We start from the raw sequence: 24,177 nt of genomic DNA, 5'->3' as shown, positions 1-24,177 counted from the left end.
AAGATTTTGGGAAGGTTGTCGTCATCGGTTGCAGGCCCGCTGGTGGCTAGTCAGGCCTATCTGTGACCGGCAGATTCTACCACAGCGGGTACAAGTGAAGGTGTAGTCGCTGCTGGGGGCAACTGGATCTATCCTTCTCCTCCTTTTCTCTTTCATGCTGGTTCTTCGCTCAGTTTCAAAGATGTCTATAGCCCTCCTGATGTAGCATCTCCAGGCATCATGATCTATGGCCTGTGTTTCCCACTGGTCTTGATCGATGTGGCACACAGAGAGGGACTTCTTCAGGGAGTCCTTGAAACATTTGCATGGGGCCCCTCTGTTCCTTTTACCGGTGGTCAGCTCTCCATACAACACAATCTTTGGCAGGCGACTGTCGTCCATCTGGGCAACGTGACCCAGAACACCAACAAAAGCTGTTGTTTTAAATATAGAGTCAACTGCTTACGGTGCAGGCCTATCCGCGAAGCAGTAAAGCAATGTCTTGTAATCCAAAAACAAGAAAAGGGCTGTACACAGCAGGCTGGACGAAAGGAAAGAGGGCCAATGGTCAATGTTAAAATAAAGATGAGAAAGCAATTTTATAGAGCTGAGCAAAATAGGAGGAGACAGGAAAATAGGTAAAAGGATTAATGAGCCAATGTGTAAACAACTGTTGCAAAGCAGTTGATTGGTTTAATAGCCTGTGAATCTTGTAATCTTAATTTATAAGGAACACCTCAACAGATCGGCCTCATGAAGCAGCGAATCAGACAGAAACTTGGACTGTTGGCTTCGTGTTCAGGGAAAATACGAAACACTGCCTTGCTTATTTTGCAAGTGTCACAATTTAACAGGATTTGGGACAGTACATTCTTTCAGGACGTTCCAAGCACAGGTTCCTGTGGCCACCCAGCTCTTGGCTGTCTTCACGACTCAGCTTCTCTTGTTGAACCGGATTGTAAAAGTAGACGGCCCTCATTGTAAGAATAGGGAGGTAACTTTCATGGAAAGACATGAGCAAGCTCAAACTACTCAGATGGTTGCGAGAATTCTTGAAACATGGTGAACTATCAGCTCCTCACACTTTGATTCAGGGAGTAAAGAAACAACTGTCTTTGACCAGCAAGTCACAAGAGGGCATCAGGGAACTGGTTTGCAAGATGACCTCCCCAACAGGAGGAGATCAGTTGCTGTTCTGATCTTCATTTAGAAATGCACAGTGTTCAATTAATACAGATATCTTACCATGCATGGCACTGTGAAACCCTCTCTTTCTCAGCAAATACTTTAATTTGATAAAAAGCTCCAAGTGGGCATTTGTTTAGCAAGCAGTCTGTGCTCTTCCAATTCTGCACTCTTGCACATCCCCAAATTTTAATCGCTCCACTATTGGCGGTTGTGCATTAAGCCTAGGCCTTAAACTCTATGACTACCTCCCTAAATCTCTCTCTCCTCCTTTAAGACACTCCTTGAAACCTACCTCTGATCAAGCTTTTGCTCATCTTCTCCAACATCTCCTTATGTGGCTCAATGTCAGATTTTGTCTGATGACACTCCTGTGAAGCGCCTCGAGACATTTTTCCCACATTAAAGGCACTATATAAATGCAAGTTGTTGGTGTTAGGGGAGTGTGAAGGGGACGGGAGAAGAAAGAAAGACACAAATCAGACGAAACAGCACAACAGAGACAACTACACCACGGAACACGGAGGTCTCTTCAGAAATTAAGTTTGTCCCAATTCAATTAGCATATGGCCAATAATGTTAATCTCCAATAATAATGCGATGACCACTCACCCAGTGAAATGAAGACCCAGTGAATCTATCAATTCAACAGTAGCAGCAACCTGAACATTGGCAGCTTCAGTGAAGTTGGATAAGTTTCATATTTTTACCCCAGGCTTGGATTAGTTGGTGGAAGTATCAATAATCCTACTTGTGTGTGTGTGTGTTAGGCAGCTTTTTGACACCCAGCCCTGTCTTACCAATGCACTGCCGACAGACGATACTTAACAACAATTTTAAAAAGTACTCAATTATAAATACTGCGCACATCAAGAGACTAGGCTCAAAAATCGATTACTTTTCACTAACAAAAGATAAAATTGTAACCTTGCTATCAGTGATAAGATGGCCAATTAAAAGGGACATTTTCTCATAATGTCTCCAATCTCCGAATCAGAATGGGGTTTAATGGTGATTTGTGTTGTGCACAGCCTGCGGCAGAGTTTTGTACCTTGTGCAGACATTGTACTTTTGCTTATATATTGCACTTCATCAACAGCTGTAAAATTGGGTAAAATTCCCCTGAACTATGCTTGCACTCAAAGCTCAGTTAGATATGCACATACTAATGAGTTAAGGAGAGGGTGCTGAGGAAGAGAAGATAACCAATCACATTAAGAATGTACACAAATGAGCTTGCACATGAGTCGTTTACAGTATCACAGTCTAAATCTTCAACTTGGCTGCCAGGGCAAAAAACAGAACTACTTGAGTTTCACTTCCTGTTCCTGGTTCTCCAAATAACTGGGTGGCACCGTGGCGCAGTGGTTAGCACCATATTACCTGTGCGGAGTCTGTAAGTTCCCCCTGTGACCGTGTGGGTTTCTTCCGGGTGCTCCAGTTTTGTCCCACATGCCAAACACTTGCGGGTTGATAGGTAAATTGGTCAGCATAAAAAAAAAAATTGCCCCTAGTGTAGGTAGGTGGTAGGAGAATTGAGGGAAGGTGTGGAAGTGAGAGGGAAAATGGGATTAATGTAAGATTAGTATATTATAGGTGGTTGACGATTCGTGTGGAGGAAAGAGAGAAGGGAAAGGCACAGGAACACAGAACTGGAAAAGCAGACAACATGGGCTGAAAGAGGTTTTTGAGACTGGATGGGACAGAGACCCCATCTGCCTGCTTGGGTGGATGTAAAAGATTCCATAGCACTACTTCGAAGAAGGGCAGGGGATGAATGGTGATCTCATTGAAACATATAAAATTCTTAAGGGGTTTCCACAGGGTAGACCCTGTGAAAATGTTTCCCCGGCTGGTCATCAAGAACACGGGGTCGCAATCTCAGAATAAGGGGTCAGCCATTTAGGATCGAGATGAGGAGAAATTTCTCCATTCAAAGGGTTGCAAATCTTTGGAATTCTCTACCCAAGGGGCTGTGGATGTTCACTTGTTGAGCAAATTCAAGGATGGATTTGTAGGTATGAAGGGAATTAAGGAATATGGGGATAGTGTGGGAAAGTCCAATTGAGGTAGAAAATCAGCCTTACTCTTGCTGAATGGCAGAGCAGATTCATAGGGCCATATAGCTTAATCCAGCTGCTATTTCTTATGCCAGATCAAAAACAGTGTTAAATTGATGTAAAAGATTTTGCTAAACAATGCAAAAATGTAATTTGCATCCAAACACGACAATGTACTTCAAAAACAAAAACAGCGCAAACCAGGAGCAACACTTCTGGCCTTTCTCTCTTCCCTCCTGATGGCAGGAAGTCCCTGTTCAGGGTCCTGAAGGAAATATACTTTGACATGTCTCAATTCAGTTCCTCACAGACCTGAAGCTACAGCACAAAACATGACTAAAATCTGCATGAATTAACATTAATTTCAAGATTTTATTTAGAGACAGCACAAGAATCAAACAACTGCAAACAGCAGGGAGCAATCCGCAGTTGGGAAGGATTAGACATGCTGTACTAGATAAGCTCTGGACACTTAGAAACGTGACTGATTTGGGTGAGAAGAGGAGAGGAGAGGAGGGAGGAGAAATAGAGAGAGAGAGAGAGAGAGAGAGAGAGAGAGAGGGAGAACGAACTCAGGGCCCTTTCACTTAGTTAATTAATACATTATAGCAGCAGGATGTTTACATAAAGTTACATTAACATAACCCAATCACTGAAGATGCTGTCTGTAATTCTATAAAATTACAGGTATGAACAAACATTAATCTTTCAGCAATAAGTCAATGGCTAGCGATCAAGAGTAGAAACCCTGGCATTTTTCTCTGTCATTAACCCAAGGATACCAATGTGTAGCTCCCACAGAGCCACCGTGCAGAACAGCCAGCTCTGCAATTGAGCTTTCCTGATCAGAGAGACCAATTAATGCACACCAGGTAACAGAGCCTCAACTGTCCTGAGCCATTGAATGAACCAGACAATGACAACAGCATTAAAAACTACAATCTTCTTGGATTCAAGTTAGAAACTCATTAAAAAAATCCCCTTATGAGTTTGTTGACGTGACAGCAAAGAAACTTCACCTTGTATCGCACTGAAACCATACTTAAACAAGGCGAGCAGAAGATAGTTAATTACAAGGCTGGGGAGTGGGGGGGAAACGAGCCTCTGGTCCCGAGCTGCACCATCTCCAAGCAAAGCATTGCTTCCAATACAAATGAAGTAATGAAGGATACATAATGCCACAAAACACAGGACAACTTGGTTTGGTTTCTAGCATTGATTTGGAATAGTTGCTCCAAGGTGCTCTTAACCTTAATACACAGAGATAAATAGAATCTTTATTAAGCTGCCTGTCAAGATTGATGTTCTTGGTTAAATTAAAACATTTCTTGATGTGCAGCAAGTGACAAATTGATACGGTTACACAGTTACTGACAGCAAGACCCTGAAGACACAGGAAAACCTTGAAAATGTACAAAACTAATTACATACATAGCTTACTTGCAAACCGTCAATTGAGAACGAGAGCTTTCTGATGAGAGCAAGTATCCTGTAGTAATTACATCCCAAGGTCTCCTCACATTGTTTTTTTTATTTTTAGAGATACAGCACTGATACAGGCCCTTCGGCCCACCGAGTCTGTGCCGACCAACAACCACCCATTTATACCAACCTTACAGTAATCCCACATTCCCCATCACCTACCTACACTAGGGGCAATTTACAATGGCCAATTTACCTACCACCTGCAAGTCTTTGGCTGTGGGAGGAAACCGGAGCACCCAGAGGAAACCCACATGGTCACAGGGAGAACTTGCAAACTCCGCACAGGCAGTACCCAGAATTGAACCCAGGTCCCTGGAGCTGTGAAGCTGCGGTGCTAACCACTACGCCACTGTGCCGCCCAATTGTCTGTTATGTCTAGAGAAAATATTCCAGAAAATCTGAAATAAAAGCCGCCATTACTCTAGAACACCAGTACTGTCATCAGATGCGACTGGCAAAAGTGTTAACAGGCAACACATCATTATGAAGATGAAACTTTGGACATTTTTGTTAATTTAATAGGGGTCAACCTCGCCACTACAATTTCTTTTAAACCAGGTCAGCACTGGTTAGAAAAATTGAAGATTTACCAAAGAGTGAGTATATAGAAAGATTTGATTTTTATTGAAGCAAATGAATCATAGAACGGTCTAGCACAGAACAAATCCATTCAGCCCATTGTGTCCATGCTGGCTCTCTGTAACAGACAATTTATAACAGTCCAAAAAGGTGGTGGTTTTGGTTACTAATTGGCAGACCTGCAAGATGTCAGACCACTGGTGGTAATTCCGCACTATTGCCAATGAGTCCATATTGAATTTATAATAAAAGTCAAGATTTGTTGCATGCTGCACTCCAGTTTCCCAGAGCAATATGTTTCCACTTCAGCCACCCTGTATCCAATCTAACTTCAGATCGTCAATTTAGTGTCAATTAATGCTGTGCTGGGGGGCCAGTGCCTCCTAAAGACTAGAGCAAGACTGCCCATATATACGATTTATAACAGAAATAGAGGGAATGATGGTTCCCATTGGTCATTCAACTCTAAAAGCTGGATCTAACTACCCAGATATCATTTGCCACAGGCTTCCCGTAACTGAGGTCATGTTTTCTGGTAAAGGAATAGAAAGAAAGACTTGCATTTATCTAGCGCCTTTCATAACCGCCCAACATCTCAAAGCACTTTACAGCCAATTAAGTACTTTGGTGTAGTCACTGTTGTAAAGTACGAAATGCGGCAGCCAATTTGCACACAGCAAGCTCCCACAAAGAGCAACATCATAGTGACCAGATAATCAGTTTCTCTGATGTTGGCCAGGACACCAGAGACAGCTCCCCTGCCCTTCTTCAAAATCATGCCATGGGATCTTTTACATCCACCTGAAAGGGCAGGCGAGACCTCGGGTTTAACGTCTCATCCAAAAGACGGCACCTCCGACAGTGCAGCACTTCCTCAGCACTGCACTGAAGTGTCAGCCTGGACTTTTGTGGTGGAAACCAAAATGCAGCATACAACAAATCATGCCTTTATCAATGCATTTGATGTGTGGAAGCAGAGTTATTTCAGGCTATCTGGTAGACACACTTGCTCCTTGTAAGCCCATTCCCATCTCAAGCTGCAGCTACTGCACACGTACAGCACCTGCACTGCTCTCCCGACAGAAATCATCGAGACAATCCCACCTCTGGGAACAGGTCCAGTGCTTCACACATTAGTTCTCAAGTTTAATTACACAGGACCGCTGATTGTTTAGCATGCTGGATTTAATGCTCAGACAGGTGCAGCCATCAGTAAATCACAAGAAATAGCACAAGATGACAAAACATACAGAATAATGGGCTGCAACATTTATTCAATACATTATGTATTTTTGCATCAGACTCACAAAATAAAGATGTTTTAATGGCCACTAAAAGTCACAGCACGCCATCACCACTTAATTTAAGGTGTCTGGTGATTCTCATTCCCTCCAGTGAGTTCCTCACGACTGACTGACTCATTAGAGTGGATATCCATTAACATTTCCTTGTTTAAAAAATAAGGAGTTACATGATGCTATTTGTACCAAGATACTCTGTATTGTGTGTGGCTCATCACATTGTATTAAATAAAACCAGAATGACTCAGGAGTTGTGATGAAGCAATGGGACCATGGCAACATAGTTCATGTAGAACATTTACATACATTGGGGGGAATTTTAGGCTCTCCCCCATGGCGGGTTTGGAGATGGGGAGAACATAACATCGGGTGGGATGGTGGTGGGGGGGGGTCGTTGTGGTCCCATCATCATTCCACCTCTGCGAAAATTTAGTCCGGGGTAGGAAGGTCTGAACAGCCTTCCTGCCCTACTGCCAATGGAGGCCTTGAACTGGGCAGCACAGTGGCGCAGTGGTTAGCACCACAGCCTCACAGCTCCAGCGACCCGGGTTCAATTCTGGGTACTGCCTGTGTGGAGTTTGCAAGTTCTCCCTGTGTCTGCGTGGGTTTCCTCCGGGTGCTCCGGTTTCCTCCCACGTGCCAAAGACTTGCAGGTTGATAAATTGGCCATCATAAATTGCCCCTCGTATAGGTAGGTGGTAGGGAAATATAGGAACAGGTGGGGATGTGGTAGGAATATGGGATTAGTGTAGAATTAGTATAAATGGGTGGTTGATGGTCGGCACAGACTCGGTGGGCCGAAGGGCCTGTTTCAGTGCTGTATCTATGAGGGCATCATACTAAACTCCCAATTAAGGACCTCTTCCTGCTGCAGTCATAATTACCCATGCGCTGAGGGCCACCCCTCCTGCTCTTGCTGTCAACACCCCCTCCCACCCTGACCTACCTGAGGGTTGGGTCCAGCAACGATCCTCGGCCTCCAGGATGGTCATCTCCAGCAGCAGTCACCGCCTCCGCAGTGGCGCTGCAGCTGCCAGCCTCTGATTGGCCAACAGCTCTCCAAGGGTGGGACTTCCAGCGACGGGGTCCTAAATCTTAGGGAAGGCCCGCCGCTGTCCACTTAAGTGCCTGATTGGCACTAAATCGGGTGGGTCTTCCAGAAAAGAGGCAACGCTGGGATCTCAGTGTCGGGTCCCCCTGACGAGAGCCCTGCCGCCAGCATTAAATTCCCCCTGCTGTTTTCAAATACTTCCCTGTACCCCGAGAGCTCATAAAAGGTGACTTTGTTTAACCAGATGCATTGCAAGGAGTGTAGTTCTGAGCCATATAGACCAGGAAGATCACAGTTTTATTCTTGATGTGATAAGTTCTCAAGATTAAACCTCTTTCATCGCCCAGTCACTCACTACAGCCATTACCTCCTCCAACAGTAAAATTCCCCCTGGACTTTTGTAGTGCTTTTAACATGGAAAAAACATATTCCAAGGAGCTTTAAGGAGATCTAACAGAAATGCAGGGTATTTCTTAAATGGTGACTGGTTGGGAAGTGTTGATGTCTAAAGGCACCTAGCTGTCCTTGTTCATGAGTCACTGAAAACTAACATGCAGGTGCAGCAAGCAATTAGGAAGGCAAATGGTATGTTGGCCTTTATTACAAGAGGAATTGAGCACAGGAGTAAAGAAGTCTTGCTGCAATTGGAAAAAGCCTCGGGAAGACCGCACCTGGAGTTTGTGTAGTTTTGGTCTCCTTACCCAAGGAAGGATATACTTGCCATAGAGAGAGTGCAACGAAGGTTCATCAGACTGATCCCTGGGATGGTGGGATTGCATTCTCAAGAGTTTAGAATAATGAGAGGTGATCTCATTGAGGTATAGAAAATTATTTTCGGGCTTGACAAGGTTGATGCTGGAAAGATGTTTCCCCAGCTGGGATGGGGGGTGGTTGGTGGTGGGGGCTGGGGGGGGACACAGTCGCAGGATAAGAGGTAGGCCATTTCAGACTGAACTGAGAAGGAATTTCTTCCCTCGGAGGGTGGTGAATCTGTAGAATTCTCTACCCCAGAGGGCTGTGGAGGCTCACTGTGCATGTTCAAGACAGAGATCTCTAGATATTGAAGATATGGGGATAGTGCAGGAATATGGCACTGAGGCAGAGATCAGCCATGAGATAGTTGAATGGCAGAGCAGGCTTGAGGAACCGAATGGCCTACTCCTGCTCCTATTTCCTCTGTATGGAAAGGAAAAAAAAGGATTCTGGCCCAAAGGAGATTAGCAAGGGTGGCCAAAAGCTTGCCCAAAAAAGGGTCTTCAAGGAAAAGGCAGAAGTAGAGGCGCTGCGGGAGAGAATTCCAGAGCAAAGCCAGAGGTGGCTGAAGGCACGGTTTACCAATGGTAGAATAGAGAGAGCGCTGTGGGATCCATTGTCTTCCACAACCCAATTTTGTTTCTCCTTTCCCCCTGCCTATTCGCCACCCTACACCATCCTATCAACACATTTCAGTCTGCAGAAAGACCAGCCTCCAAAGCATTTGTGTTTTGTTAGAAATTCCTTTTCCAACCCAATTCTTTTGGGCCTCCTTATCTCGAGAGACAATGGATACGCGCCTGGAGGTGGTCAGTGGTTTGTGAAGCAGCGCCTGGAGTGGCTATAAAGGCCAATTCTGGAGTGACAGGCTCTTCCACAGGTGCTGCAGAGAAATTTGTTTGTTGGGGCTGTTGCACAGTTGGCTCTCCCCTTGCGCCTCTGTCTTTTTTCCTGCCAACTACTAAGTCTCTTCGACTCGCCACAATTTAGCCCTGTCTTTATGGCTGCCCGCCAGCTCTGGCGAATGCTGGCAACCGACTCCCACGACTTGTGATCAATGTCACACGATTTCATGTCGCGTTTGCAGACGTCTTTATAACGGAGACATGGACGGCCGGTGGGTCTGATACCAGTGGCGAGCTCGCTGTACAATGTGTCTTTGGGGATCCTGCCATCTTCCATGCGGCTCACATGGCCAAGCCATCTCAAGCGCCGCTGACTCAGTAGTGTGTATAAGCTGGGGGTGTTGGCCGCTTCAAGGACTTCTGTGTTGGAGATATAGTCCTGCCACCTGATGCCAAGTATTCTCCGAAGGCAGCGAAGATGGAATGAATTGAGACGTCGCTCTTGGCTGGCATACGTTGTCCAGGCCTCGCTGCCGTAGAGCAAGGTACTGAGGACACAGGCCTGATACACTCGGACTTTTGTGTTCCGTGTCAGTGCGCCATTTTCCCACACTCTCTTGGCCAGTCTGGACATAGCAGTGGAAGCCTTACCCATGCGCTTGTTGATTTCTGCATCTAGAGACAGGTTACTGGTGATAGTTGAGCCTAGGTAGGTGAACTCTTGAACCACTTCCAGAGCGTGGTCGCCAATATTGATGGATGGAGCATTTCTGACATCCTGCCCCATGATGTTCGTTTTCTTGAGGCTGATGGTTAGGCCAAATTCATTGCAGGCAGACGCAAACCTGTCGATGAGACTCTGCAGGCATTCTTCAGTGTGAGATGTTAAAGCAGCATCGTCAGCAAAGAGGAGTTCTCTGATGAGGACTTTCCGTACTTTGGACTTCGCTCTTAGACGGACAAGGTTGAACAACCTGCCCCCTGATCTTGTGTGGAGGAAAATTCCTTCTTCAGAGGATTTGAACGCATGTGAAAGCAGCAGGGAGAAGAAAATCCCAAAAAGTGTGGGTGCGAGAACACAGCCCTGTTTCACACCACTCAGGATAGGAAAGGGCTCTGATGAGGAGCCACCATGTTGAATTGTGCCTTTCATATTGTCATGGAATGAGGTGATGATACTTAGTAGCTTTGGTGGACATCCGATCTTTTCTAGTAGTCTGAAGAGACCACGTCTGCTGACGAGGTCAAAGGCTTTGGTGAGATCAATGAAAGCAATGTAGAGGGGCATTTGTTGTTCACGGCATTTCTCCTGTATCTCACGAAGGGAGAACAGCATGTCAATAGTCGATCTCTCTGCACGAAAGCCACACTGTGCCTCAGGGTAGACGCGCTCGGCCAGCTTCTGGAGCCTGTTCAGAGCGACTCGAGCAAAGACTTTCCCCACTATGCTGAGCAGGGAGATTCCACGGTAGTTGTTGCAGTCACCGCGGTCACCTTTGTTTTTATAGAGGGTGATGATGTTGGCATCGCGCATGTCCTGGGGTACTGCTCCCCAACCCAAACACACACACATATCTCAGCTTAAGTTGCAGCTCATTCTATTTGCATGGTATCCGCAGCTGTACATCATTCACGATGGGTGGATATTTGCAGACAATGGCAATAATTCACTCACTTCATTGTACATGTATCCTTAAACTAATTTCTCCCCACACTGCTCCTGCTGACTGCTTAAAAATAAAAGCATCGTCTCAGTTACACACAGTGAGGCCACCAACATAGACACACACTGACTACAATCCAAGCTGCAACACTGTATTAGGATGTTTTTACAGACAGCTTACAGATACATAGAAACACTCTCTCCAATGAGCAGCATTATAAAGAGGACAAACTTCCAATGCTATCTGGGACCTGACCTTCCCTGGGAGCAGTCATTCGTATTGATGAGAAATTTGTCTTCCAACAGAACCAACTAGACTGGTAGCATTAAATCGCAACCATGGTACTGACAGCTTATGGATCTCCATGTCTCTATCCCAGTATCAAGGAATAACAGTATACCGAACATATAGGGCACAGAATAGGTTCAAATTTCATGTTGTGAAATGCCTTTACAATAGCATAATCTGGGTTTTCCAAGGACACTGGTGAGGCCTGAGAAAAATGAAACTGTCAAAGGTTTGGCAAGAGTCACTTACCCTAGCTTTTATTTTAAAATTCGTTCACAGGATATGGGCATCTCTGGCTATGTCAGCATTTATTACCCATCCATAAATGCCCTTGAGAAGGTGGCGGTGAGCTGCCTTCTTGAATACAACTGAGTGGCTTGCTTGGCCATTTCAAAGGGCCACATTGTCAACCACACTGCTGCGGGTCTGAAGCCATGCGCAGGCCAGACCGGGTAAGGATGGACTATATCGTTCTATAAAATACATTAGTGAACCTGATGTGTTTTGACAATAACTCAGTAGTTTATGATCACCATTGCTGATGCTAGCTTTTTATCCCAGATTTATTTAATTGAACTTAAATTCCCCCAGGGTGAGATTTGAACTCATGTCATTAGTCCAGGCCTCTGGATTCCTAGTCCAGTAACATAACCACTAAGCTAATGTACCTCTTTGGGTGACTAAATAGAGTGCGGCTGTCAACACATGGTGCCTCCAATGGAACAAATTTAAAATTAGCCATACAGCGAATGCATGGGGAGGCCGAAAGAAAGGGAGAAAGATTTTAAATCGGGCCAAGGAAATAAATTTCTTCCCTCTTCTCCCAAACAAATATTATTTGAACTAAAACTTGGCTCAACGTTTCAAATACATTAAGCATTACTGTTCATTACATACTCAGGTGTGTGCACTTTGTACACATTGGCAATACACACTATGTACCTAGAGCCGAGAGAGAGAGAGAGGAAGAGAGACGGCATGGTCGAGGGCCGAGAAGGACCTTCTTTAACCGTGTGTAGCGAGAGTGAGTGATAGAGCAAGGGAGAGAGAGAGACCATGTGTATCGAGGGCCATGTGAACATGTGTATATTCAGGAACTCTGTTCAGTAACTGCAGATAGAGTTAATTTCTGAAACAAAGGTTTCATTTAGTTTCTAAGTTATTTAAAGCACTAATGCTCTGAGAATTGTTGCTTCATAACAAGTCCTTTTAGACCTCATTAAAAAAGACAAAGAGAATTAAATTAAAAAAACATGAACTGCACATATAATGACAGGACATTAAACAACAAAAAGAAAGACCGAAGTGAACTGAACGTTGAAAACTCAATACTGGAAAAGAATAATAAAGAGAGATGTTGAACAATGGAAAACTCCCCTGCTTTTTTTCGAATCGTGCCTTTAGATCATTTGTCTCCAGCTGCGTTTCTAGCATTTTCCCCTTTAATTTCTTTGCTTTAAGACAATTAGCAAGTTTAAATATCTCAAGGTTATTCCTTCTCAATTGTGGTGAAAGCCAATTTGTCCTTGGGAACTGTGGAGCTTCACTGGAAAGCAAAGCAACTCACCTGAATCCCTTAAATTCTGCCATACCACAGTCAGAATTGCAAACCACAGGGGATTGGTTGCACACAATGTGCAAGGAATTTGAAAGCTGCAAAAAGCATTTTAACCCAAAAAGCACCAATGTGAGGCCTCTACTGACAAATTCAGCCAACAAAAAATAACAGGAGTAAGCCATCCAGCCCCTCGAGCCTGCTCAATTAGATAATGCATCATAACTCTATCAACACAGGTTCTGCAACCCTTGCCTAACAAGTCTATCAGTTTTCAAAAATCTGTTAAAAAAATTATCCGAGGCACAGGCAAGGTATTAAGTTGCAGACAAGGGCAGGCACAAATCCAAACGCAGTCCATCAACAAGTACTGTACCCTCCAATAATGATAATACCTTTGTTTAAATTGCACCTTTGACACTGAAATGTCTCTGGCTGCTTCACACAACGAATAACTATTTGGAGTACAGGGCTGGTTGGGTAACTCGACAGAAATTCAGTCTGTTGCAGAGCCAAGACAGAACAAGGTTTTTGCTTAGTTCTAGTTGAAGACAGACAGATAGACATCTCCTGAACATTGTCCATCTATTTCTACATTCCATTTAATTTATTTGGCTGCTCACACTCAAAGTGTCACAGACCCTGCTGAAAGCACTGCTTCATTGGTTTGAGCACTGCATTGTTTAAAAGCAAATGTGGATCACTGGCAGACTTTTGCAACCCAAGCATTTTCAGCCTTGTAAATCGGAGCCCAGTGCTTTTTGAGCTGCTGAGCATGAATTTAAGTAACGATTGGTATACAATCCTGAGGGCACACATCATAAAAAATATAGAAAAAAAGACAGCCTGTTTATCAAGTACCTCCTGAGTGTCTGTGCTTTATCTTAGAGCTGCATGTACCACCACAAGACCAAACCAGGATTGAGATGATTGGGTAATTCCCCTGTCAATCAGGTGACTATCACATTTCTGTTTGTTGGAGCTTGCTGTAAGTAAATTGGCTCCCGCGTTTCCTACATGTTACAACCAAGGCGGGAGTAATGCACTGTTTCTTCAGTCCCACTACGCCACAGGTCACAGTATACTCGTAAAGTTTACCATCTGCTGTAAATTAGCCCAATTAAATACTTTATTTATCCCCCAGAATAAAGCACACCAAACCAGCCTACACTTCATACCAAGTGTCAACATTTAGTTCACAGAAAGTCTTTTTTTCTCAGTCTTAAAGGCACACAGACCCCTTAGTTTTCTTTAAAAAAACCTCATGACATACATTACAACAGCGACTATACTTCACAAGTACTTCATTGGCTGTAAAGCACTTTGAGACATCCAGTGGTCATGAAAAGCACTATATAAATGCAAGTCTTTCTTTTTACTGCTGTAAGTGACTGGGTTTATTTTATGCATATAATTTATATCGTTTAACTATCCTTCACTCACTGCATTTTGCTGGAGAAATCACCCTGCTTTTATCGGGAGGCGTTTCTGCAGTTTTGATCATGAGTTCTATTTGCTGTAGTTTATACAGAATCTTTTCAAATAGACTCTGCTGTAAATTAGACTGCTCGTTGTGAATCCTGCCACAAGTTCCATCCTGCCTCCAACTCAGTGACATCAATATTCACTTTGCTTTCTTATCATTGTTACGACCGAGGAGGGTGTAATGCCCTGTCAATTCAGTCCACACTCCACAGGTCGCAGCATATTATTAAAGTTTTCCCACCCAACTGAAAAACAGCCAAATTAAACACTCTAGTAACTCCCAGAATAAAACAGACCAAACCAGGCATCTTTCGACAATAAGTTAACTATTTATTAAAACTAAATCTTAACATAATTAAGATAAACCTATGTATAAAGACCTTATAACTTCTTATTTTAACCTGACTCCCTCATTCACACACAGATTCAAAAATCAACCGTTAACCAGTTTTAAAATTATGTCTTAAAAAATTAGCTGTTGCTTAAGAATAAATAAATAACTGGGTTGTTAGTCTTTGTGGGTTACATTCCTGATGGGCGAGGTATCCTAGTGTAAAAATAATCAGATGCCAAAGTCTCCACGCGGATTTGATGAAAGTCTTTTCCAAAGCACTTCGGCTGCAGCAGGCATCAAACAGTTTTTTCAACACGGGGTATGACGACTGGCCTATGTTTGGATTTTAAGATTTGTAGATTTCATTTGAAGCTTTACTGCAAATTCCAGAAAACACAATCAGTCAAGAGAGATTCAATCTTGAAGCAAAGATTCCTTAGGAATTTTGCTACCTCCAGCGATACAAATGTTCTCTGCAAAAGGTTTTTTTTTCTCCCAAGGCGATTACCACAGCCTGTAGCTCATTGTAGAATGTCTGCTGAGAGGATTCTCTTCCTTCAAGGCAAGCAAGCTTCACTGGTGTCTCAAAACTGATTTCAGCCAGCCCCTGCACACAGTCAAATTGAAACATTACGCCATGTGACCTCCTCACTCTCCTGCTGTTGCCTAGGTAACATGTGCAGCTGCCACACTGTGCCTCTTAGTTTTTAAAGGCACACTGTTTTAATCAGAGGAGAAAATAAGTAGTTCCATGACATCAAGAATAAAGGGCACACCATACACCCAGGATGGATTTAAGCTTCAAAAGTAACGGCTTACCTGGCATGTGGTATTGCAGTATCTTGCCATCTTGCATTGAGAACATCGCAGCAAAGATTCCTTCCTGTGAAGAGAATAATATATTACCAACTGAATAAAACAGGACACGTTTATGGTTGAACACAATTTAATATCGTGCAACATTGGTGACTTTTAATAAAAAGGTCTTTGGGAGAAAGGCTTTCTTCAGATATTTAGGTTTCAAAATAGCAACTGATGAATTTTAAAAACACACTATAAAGCAACATAACCAAATTTATATTTATATACACTCGTAGATAAAATTTCAAAGTGACCTAGATTTGACCAGTGATAGCGGACCACCCGCAAGTTTAATTTTGCTTTCAACTGTTTACACAGTAACATGAACCAGTCAGCAATGATGAACTAAACACCGGCATAAGTGCCATATGGTAATCCTGACCAATTTCTGCTGACCCGTAAAAATAAATGCAAAGGCTGAAGCTTTTGAGAAATATAGCCCTTTTCCATTTTACATTGAATCCTATGGGAGGTGCTATGGAGAATCTTGGAAAATTTGGAATGGCCCCATTGTGAAACATCACTGATCTGGCAGCACATTGGCCCTATTAATCTGCACACTGAAATGGGTTATGCACCAATAATGGATAGGATCCTATATTAAACAGCACTGTTTCATAAAGCACCTGTAATACCATTGCACTTATGAACCTAATTACTCTGATTAAAAGATTATGCTCAATCAAAACCTAAGTAATTCTACATAAAACCTTTCATTCTACTGATAGCTGTGTTCAGCAATCTTTTTTAACTGCCAAAAATAACAACTACTGTTTTGTTCCATTACTCTCTGAGCTGTGTCAGTGTGTCGCGTCAAGAAAATACACAAGGATGTTGCCTGGTCTGGAGGGCATTAGCTATGAAGAGAGGTTGGATAAACTCGGAATGTTTTCACTGGAACAACGGAGGTGGAGGGGCGACATGATAGAGGTTTACAAAGTTATGAGTGGCATGGACAGAGTGGGTAGTCAGAAGCTTTTTCCCAGGGTGGAAGAGTCAGTTACTAGGGGACATAGGTTTAAGGTGTGAGGGGCAAAGTTTAGAGGGGATGTGCGAGGCAAGTTATTTACACAGAGGGTGGTTAGTGCCTGGAACTTGCTGCCGGGGAAGGTGGTGGAAGCAGGTACAATAGCGACGTTTGAGGGGCATCTTGACAAATACATGAATAGGATGGGAATAGAGGGATATGGACCCTGGAAGTGCAGAAGGTTTTAGTTTAGGCAGGCATCAAGATTGGCGCAGGCTTGGAGGGCTGAATGGCCTGTTCCTGTGCTGTACTGTTCTTTGTTGTTCTTTGTTCAGACAAAGGGGCAATTGGATCTAGGGGCTCAACTTTTTAAGAGAGCATTAAACTTGCTACTTGTAAATTACTTGTAAATTTGTTTTATTCCTGGGAAGTTAGCCTGAACCGTAACATTATCGTATATTGTACATAGGTTTTTGTCTTTGGGAAAAAAGGGGGATGTTGTGGGATCACTTCTAGAGGCTGTAAGTGAAGATCACCAGAGGAAGTGATATCACGTCACACATGACCAGAGAGTTGTGGGTGTAGCCTGACAGAGTAAGACACGTGTCGGTGTGCTCTTGTAGTAGCTGTGCGTATACATGTTCCAGTTTAAGTTGCAATAAAAACCTAAGTATTCTTTGGATATTACTTGTCTTCCTGTGAATCTTACAATAGCTCACGCAAAGGAATGAGTAATATTAAAGAAAATACACAAGATGAAGGGCAATTTGACCTATGGGGCTCATTAGTTCCAGAGACGCAGAAATAATTTGCCTGCCACCCCCACGTCCCTCCCCCATCAAAAGTATCCAGATCCCAGACATGAGAAGTCATGAGAAAACTTTCTCTCCTCAGGTGCCTCATGGAAGATTTAAATCAAATGCCCTTGACATGTATTAACACATTCATTATTTTTCACTCCTCAGTATGGCATCTGTATTTTTGGAGCTCCAAAAATAGCAACCACAACCTGGCCTACATTTGATGAATCTTAGTCTAATCCCACTTTAGATTTCAATGACAGACGATTTGGCAGCTTCCAGTTTTTAGTACAGGCAGATGCATAGCCTGAAGCAGAAGGCCACAGGTTTAAGGCCCACTCCAAGGACTACAGCACATAATTCAAGCTGATAAGAGAGAATGCTGCATTGTCAGAGGTGCCGTCTTTCAGGTGAGACATTAAACCAAAGCCCCATCTGCCTGTTCAGGTTGGGTGGACCTACAAGATACCATAGCATGAAGCAGAGAACAAACAGGCAAATTCTTGGTGTCCTTGCTAAATGTTCATCCCTCAACTGACATTACCGATACAGATTAACCACTAATTTACCTCACTGCTGATTGTGGAGCTTTGCTGAGCACAAGTTTGGCTGCCCTGGGTTGCCGACAGAACAATACTGGAGTATAATTTTAATGTAACTCAATGGCAGTGAAGTGTTTGGGAACATCCTGAGGATGTAAGAGGTGCTCTATAGAAACACAAGTGTTATGAATGCTGGACCTTGTAACATGATTATGTTTTAAAAGTCATGATTTTTAAATGTTCAAGTTGGAGTCTGGAAGGTCAGGTGACCTCACCTCTACTCTGAAAAAGGTTACCAGGACAACAGAGAACACAGATCGAAGACTTTCTTCTGAAAAATATAGACTGCAGAGCTAACAAGTAAACAACAATGGGTTTCACCCTTCCAGACCTCCAGGTTGTAAAACAAGGAATCAGTGATTCAGAAGATGTAAAGTACCAGGCAGCTGGGAACAATGGAAAGGCCCACGTGGCTTGGTGAAACCAGACTTATGGACTCTGTACTTTTGGAACAATACAATAAGCTATTGACATATGAATCCAGATAAATTTAACAGACTTTCTCAAGGCAAAAAGGCTGTAAAAAAAGTAACCAATAGTTGTGGCCTCACATCAGGCTGCAAGAGAAGAAACCAGCAGTTGCAGCCTCTCGGGGGAGAGGGAGAGGGGGAAGAGGGGAGACACCTGCTCTCGGACATCTGTTACAGTAAAAGGCTACAAAGACTTGAATCAGTTTTGAAAGTTGAAGCTTGCGGAGAAGTCAAAGACTAGCAGCATTAACAGGAATCACCTTATTCGCGGACAAGCAGGTCGGAAGTGCGCAGAGAAGCGAGTGAAGAGAACATTGATTTTTGAATAGTCTGGGAAATCCAACTCATTGCAACTGCGAGGAGTTTGGGACTTTTAACCGCAAAGGATTTCATCAGCGAAGAGGACTGTATAACCTATATGTGTGGTGCAATATTTTCAAGTACTATTTTTTTTTTAAAGTAAAGAAAATTCCTTACTTTGTAATTTGGGGTATCAGCTACTTACAAAGTACTATTTAGTTAATGGGGATTTCTTTTAGTTCAGTTGTTAGAATAAAAGTCCTAAAATGTGAAATCTTGTCACGTAATTCTTGAAATTGGTCTGGCGGTTCATATCTCATATTTTTCGCGTTAACAATCTGACTGAGGCTGTAACACCAGTTCTTTCTTTCTTGGCGACACCCTGACAGAGCAACAAAGGCTGGTTTAGTCACTTTTCGGTTCCAATCACCGGCAAACCAAGAGCAAGCACAAATGTCCGAAAAAATTAGACTCAAGATTTATTTACTGCCCTGAGGGCAGAAAATACAAAAATGTATTGGATCCTGAAGATCAACAACAGCTGCCTCACATAAATCTCTACAGCCCAACTGCAGTGATTTCCTTCATTTTTTGACCATTAAGGGCTCCTCATGTCGACTGTAGTGAGTTACTGAGTTGTTGCACAGCATCATGCAATGGATTTATTGGCACCTGAAAATTGTTTTTCCACACTCAGGGTGAAAGAGGAATTGTGGCATTTGGATGGGTGGGAAGAGGGCATTTCTGCAGCAACACACAGTTTATGAATAAATCAATGGAATAAAAATTGAATATTCGAGTTTATTTTCCCCCCAAAACAATCTGATTTCAGTCACACATGAAAAACAGAAATTGATTAAATTTGCAGTCTCAGTCCTTGTGACACTAAACCAGATAGGGATTGCATCAACTGACAAAGTGAGGCCCATGTGTTTTCTCACTACCTCCTCATCCCACCAATCACACTGCACATGCTCACATTACAAACCCCATTCAACAACCAGTTTAAAATTTAGATTCATTTAAGTGCGTCTGTTTGTGGGGGGAGGGGGGACTGGGACATGCCAGTTTGATCCAGGAGAAGGCGCCCCAGATTACATCCCAATCCAGGAGGAGGCGCCCCAGATTACATCCCAATCCAGGTGGGGGGGCCTCAGGTTCCAGCCCAATCCAGGAGGGGGGGCCTCAGGTTCCAGCCCAATCCAGGTGGGGGGGCCTCAGGTTCCAGCCCAATCCAGGTGGGGGGGCCTCAGGTTCCAGCCCAATCCAGGTGGGGGGGCCTCAGGTTCCAGCCCAATCCAGGTGGGGGGGCCTCAGGTTCCAGCCCAATCCAGGTGGGGGGGCCTCAGGTTCCAGCCCAATCCAGGTGGGGGGGCCTCAGGTTCCAGCCCAATCCAGGTGGGGGGGCCTCAGGTTCCAGCCCAATCCAGGTGGGGGGGCCTCAGGTTCCAGCCCAATCCAGGTGGGGGGGCCTCAGGTTCCAGCCCAATCCAGGTGGGGGGGCCTCAGGTTCCAGCCCAATCCAGGTGGGGGGGCCTCAGGTTCCAGCCCAATCCAGGTGGGGGGGCCTCAGGTTCCAGCCCAATCCAGGTGGGGGGGCCTCAGGTTCCAGCCCAATCCAGGTGGGGGGGCCTCAGGTTCCAGCCCAATCCAGGTGGGGGGGCCTCAGGTTCCAGCCCAATCCAGGTGGGGGGGCCTCAGGTTCCAGCCCAATCCAGGTGGGGGGGCCTCAGGTTCCAGCCCAATCCAGGTGGGGGGGCCTCAGGTTCCAGCCCAATCCAGGTGGGGGGGCCTCAGGTTCCAGCCCAATCCAGGTGGGGGGGCCTCAGGTTCCAGCCCAATCCAGGTGGGGGGGCCTCAGGTTCCAGCCCAATCCAGGTGGGGGGGCCTCAGGTTCCAGCCCAATCCAGGTGGGGGGGCCTCAGGTTCCAGCCCAATCCAGGAGGGGGGGCCTCAGGTTCCAGTCCAATCCAGGAGGGGGGGCCTCAGGTTCCAGTCCAATCCAGGAGGGGGGCCTCAGGTTCCAGCCCAATCACATGCAATGTTCTACTGGAGTCACAGAAATAAACATTAAGAATGGGAAGAATTAGGTGAAATTCACCACCTCCCCATTCCAAAATATACTGTAGTGTTACCACCATCCCAACTGAGATCAGTCCACTGTCTGGGGTCAAACGTGGGACTCGGCTGGTCTGTACAGATCAGTTCTGCAGGACACTGCCTTTGGATTCTCAATATATGTCATTAGCTTGGTTCTTGCGCACTAAGCATTGTCACTTGGAAGGAAACCCAAAGCGTCACCAGTCTCAACTGATTGCTCAACCCCTTCAACAGTGATACAATACTTGAATAATCAAGAACAACAGAAAAGGCCAAAAAGCATAGGCAGTAAAATGAACATTTCCCCTTATTCTGTTCCCTTTATTCTTTGTGGAGCTCCTCCAACGCCAAGAATGTAAAACTATTGAACAATTATTTGCATCATTTTGGGAGGTTGAGAGCAAAGAGTAAGATTGAAAGGTTAAACTGGGAATTCAATCTTCAGTTTTCCCAACCTATCGTGGGTAACCATACTGATTTTGCTCAACACATTTCTCACTCCCTCCCCCCCTTAAAGTGGTACTGTTACAAACAGAAACTGTCAACGTGGTGAATCAGAACCATCAGTCATCCTGCAACATGGCGCCACATGCAAGCTGCTTAAAAAGAGAAAGGGAGAGAAAGAGAAAGAAAAGGACTTGCATTTATAGATCGCCTTTCACAAGCTCAGGACATCCACCGTGCTCTACAGACAACAAAGTTCCTTTGAAGTGTAGTCACTGCTGTAATGTAGGAAAGGTGGTAGCCCATTTGCGCCCAGCAAGCTCCCACAAACCGCAAAGGAGGAGAACAATGGCCAGATAATTTGGGGGCTTTTTCCAGCAATGTTTGGTTGAAAAATAAGCATTGGCCAGGACACCAGAGGGAACTCCCCTGCTCTGCTTCAAAAAAGTGCCATGGGATCTTTGCACCCACTTGAGAGGCAAACGAGGCTTTGGTTTAATGGCTCATCTGAAAGACAGCTCCTCTGACAGTGCAGCACTCCCTCAGTACTGCACTGGACTGTCAGCCTGGATTGTGCACTCAAATCTCTGGACTGGGACTCGAACTAACAACCTATTGACTCAGAAGCAAGAGTGTGACCACTGAGCCAGGGTTGACACCTCTGCTCGACATCCAATTGAATGTACCTTATGTGGCCAGGGCTGTGACTGTGATAAACTCCTGCTTGTCCAGCATTAATCATTAGTAGCCTTCTTCATCAGGATGCCCGCACTGTAAGATTATCTGCACCGATGATTTATGATGTCTCCAACAACCAGCAATTGGGAATTTAGGGACTAAAAGGAAAAGCATCAGCAATTCAGTTCAATAGCACATTACCAACTGAAAGCTGTTTAAAATCTATTGGTATCACATTATAAACCGTTCAAATGAAGCAGCTTACAGCATTTAAATTTTAATGAATTGCGGCCTTTATCATCTGCAAGACCCTTTGTGGAGATCAATTCATCAAGTCGTCTTAATTTTTTTACATGCAACTTATATGTATTATTCAAAGGATACAGTCCATAAACTTGACCTGCAGCAGCAAACAGCGATTTTTGCCCAGTCCACAGGGACCCCTGTGTTCTTTGGACTCCTTATCTCGAGAGACAATGGATACGCGCCTGGAGGTGGTCAGTGGTTTGTGAAGCAGCGCCTGGAGTGGCTATAAAGGCCAATTCTAGAGTGACAGGCTCTTCCACAGGTGCTGCAGAGAAATTTGTTTGTCGGGGCTGTTGCACAGTTGGCTCTCCCCTTGCGCCTCTGTCTTTTTTCCTGCCAACTACCAAGTCTCTTCGACTCGCCACACTTTAGCCCCGCCTTTATGGCTGCCCGCCAGCTCTGGCGAACGCTGGCAACTGACTCCCACAACTTGTGATCAACGTCACAGGACTTCATGTCACGTTTGCAGACGTTTTTAAAGCGGAGATATGGACGGCCGGTGGGTCTGATACCAGTGGCGAGCTCGCTGTACAATGTGTCTTTGGGGATCCTGCCATCTTCCATGCGGCTCACATGGCCAAGCCATCTCAAGCGCCGCTGACTCAGTAGTGTGTATAAGCTGGGGATGTTGGCCGCCTCGAGGACTTCGGTGTTGGAGATATGGTCCTGCCACATAATGCCAAGGATTCTCCGGAGGCAGCGAAGATGGAATGAATTGAGATGTCGCTCTTGGCTGACATACGTTGTCCAGGCCTCGCTGCCATAGAACAAGGTACTGAGGACACAGGCTTGATACACTCGGACTTTTGTGTTCCGTGTCAGTGCGTCATTTTCCCACACTCTCTTGGCCAGTCTGGACATAGCAGTGGAAGCCTTTCCCATGCGCTTGTTGATTTCTGCATCTAGAGACAGGTTACTGGCGATAGTTGAGCCTAGGTAGGTGAACTCTTGAACCACTTCCAGAGCGTGGTCGCCAATATTGATGGATGAGGCATTTCTGACGTCCTGCCCCATGATGTTCGTTTTCTTGAGGCTGATGGTTAGGCCAAATTCATTGCAGGCAGCCGCAAACCTGTCGATGAGACTCTGCAGGCACTCTTCAGTGTGAGATGTTAAAGCAGCATCGTCAGCAAAGAGGAGTTCCCTGATGAGGACTTTCCGTACTTTGGACTTCGCTCTTTGACGGGCAAGGTTGAACAACCTGCCCCCTGATCTTGTGTGGAGGAAGATTCCTTCTTCAGAGGACTTGAACGCATGTGAAAGCAGCAGGGAGAAGAAAATCCCAAAAAGTGTGGGTGCGAGAACACAGCCCTGTTTCATGCCACTCAGGATAGGAAAGGGCTCTGATGAGGAGCCACCATGTTGAATTGTGCCTTTCATATTGTCATGGAATGAGGTGATGATACTTAGTAGCTTTGGTGGGCATCCAATCTTTTCTAGTAGTCTGAAGAGACCACGTCAGCTGATGAGGTCAAAGGCTTTGGTGAGATCAATGAAAGCAATGTAGAGGGGCATCTGTTGTTCACGGCATTTCTCCTGTATCTGACGACGGGAGAACAGCATGTCAACGGTCGATCTCTCTGCACGAAAGCCACACTGCGCCTCAGGGTAGACGCGCTTGGCCAGATTCTGGAGCCTGTTCAGAGCGACTCGAGCAAAGACTTTCCCCACTATGCTGAGCAGGGAAATTCCACGGTAGTTGTTGCAGTCACCGTGGTCACCTTTGTTTTTATAGAGGGTGATGATATTGGTATCGCGCATGTCCTGGGGTACTGCTCCCTTGTCCCAGCACAGGCATAGCAGTTCATGTAGTGCTGAGAGTATAGCAGGCTTGGCACTCTTGATTATTTCAGGGGTAATGCTGTCCTTCCCAGGGGCTTTTCCGCTGGCTAGAGAATCAATGGCATCACTGACTTCCGATTTGGTTGGCTCTATGTCCAACTCATCCATGACTGGTAGAGGCTGGGCTGCATTGAGGGCAGTCTCAGTGACAGCATTCTCCCTGGAGTACAGTTCTAGGTAGTGCTCAACCCAGCGGTCCATTTGTTTGTGTTGGTCAGTGTTTATGTCCCCTGATTTAGATTT

General features: G+C 44.9%; 1 protein-coding gene across 2 annotated transcripts in view; it reads right to left on the bottom strand.

Moving 5' to 3' along the window:
- The window catches only part of smyd3 (SET and MYND domain containing 3), a 737,952-nt gene that overhangs the window by 539,701 nt on the left and 174,074 nt on the right, over positions 1 to 24,177 (bottom strand). For both annotated transcript variants that reach the window (XM_068045419.1, XM_068045418.1), the window contains exon 2: positions 15,384 to 15,447. In XM_068045419.1, the coding sequence (XP_067901520.1) occupies positions 15,384 to 15,413 (30 nt within the window). In that variant the 5' untranslated portion in view covers positions 15,414 to 15,447. The remainder of the gene's footprint in view (positions 1 to 15,383; positions 15,448 to 24,177) is intronic.

This window comes from Heterodontus francisci, chromosome 13 (genome assembly GCF_036365525.1).
Source record: "Heterodontus francisci isolate sHetFra1 chromosome 13, sHetFra1.hap1, whole genome shotgun sequence".
Taxonomy (NCBI): Eukaryota; Metazoa; Chordata; class Chondrichthyes; order Heterodontiformes; family Heterodontidae; genus Heterodontus; species Heterodontus francisci.
The sequence above is the reverse complement of the archived record's forward strand: the minus strand, read 5'-3'. Positions and strand labels throughout refer to the sequence as shown.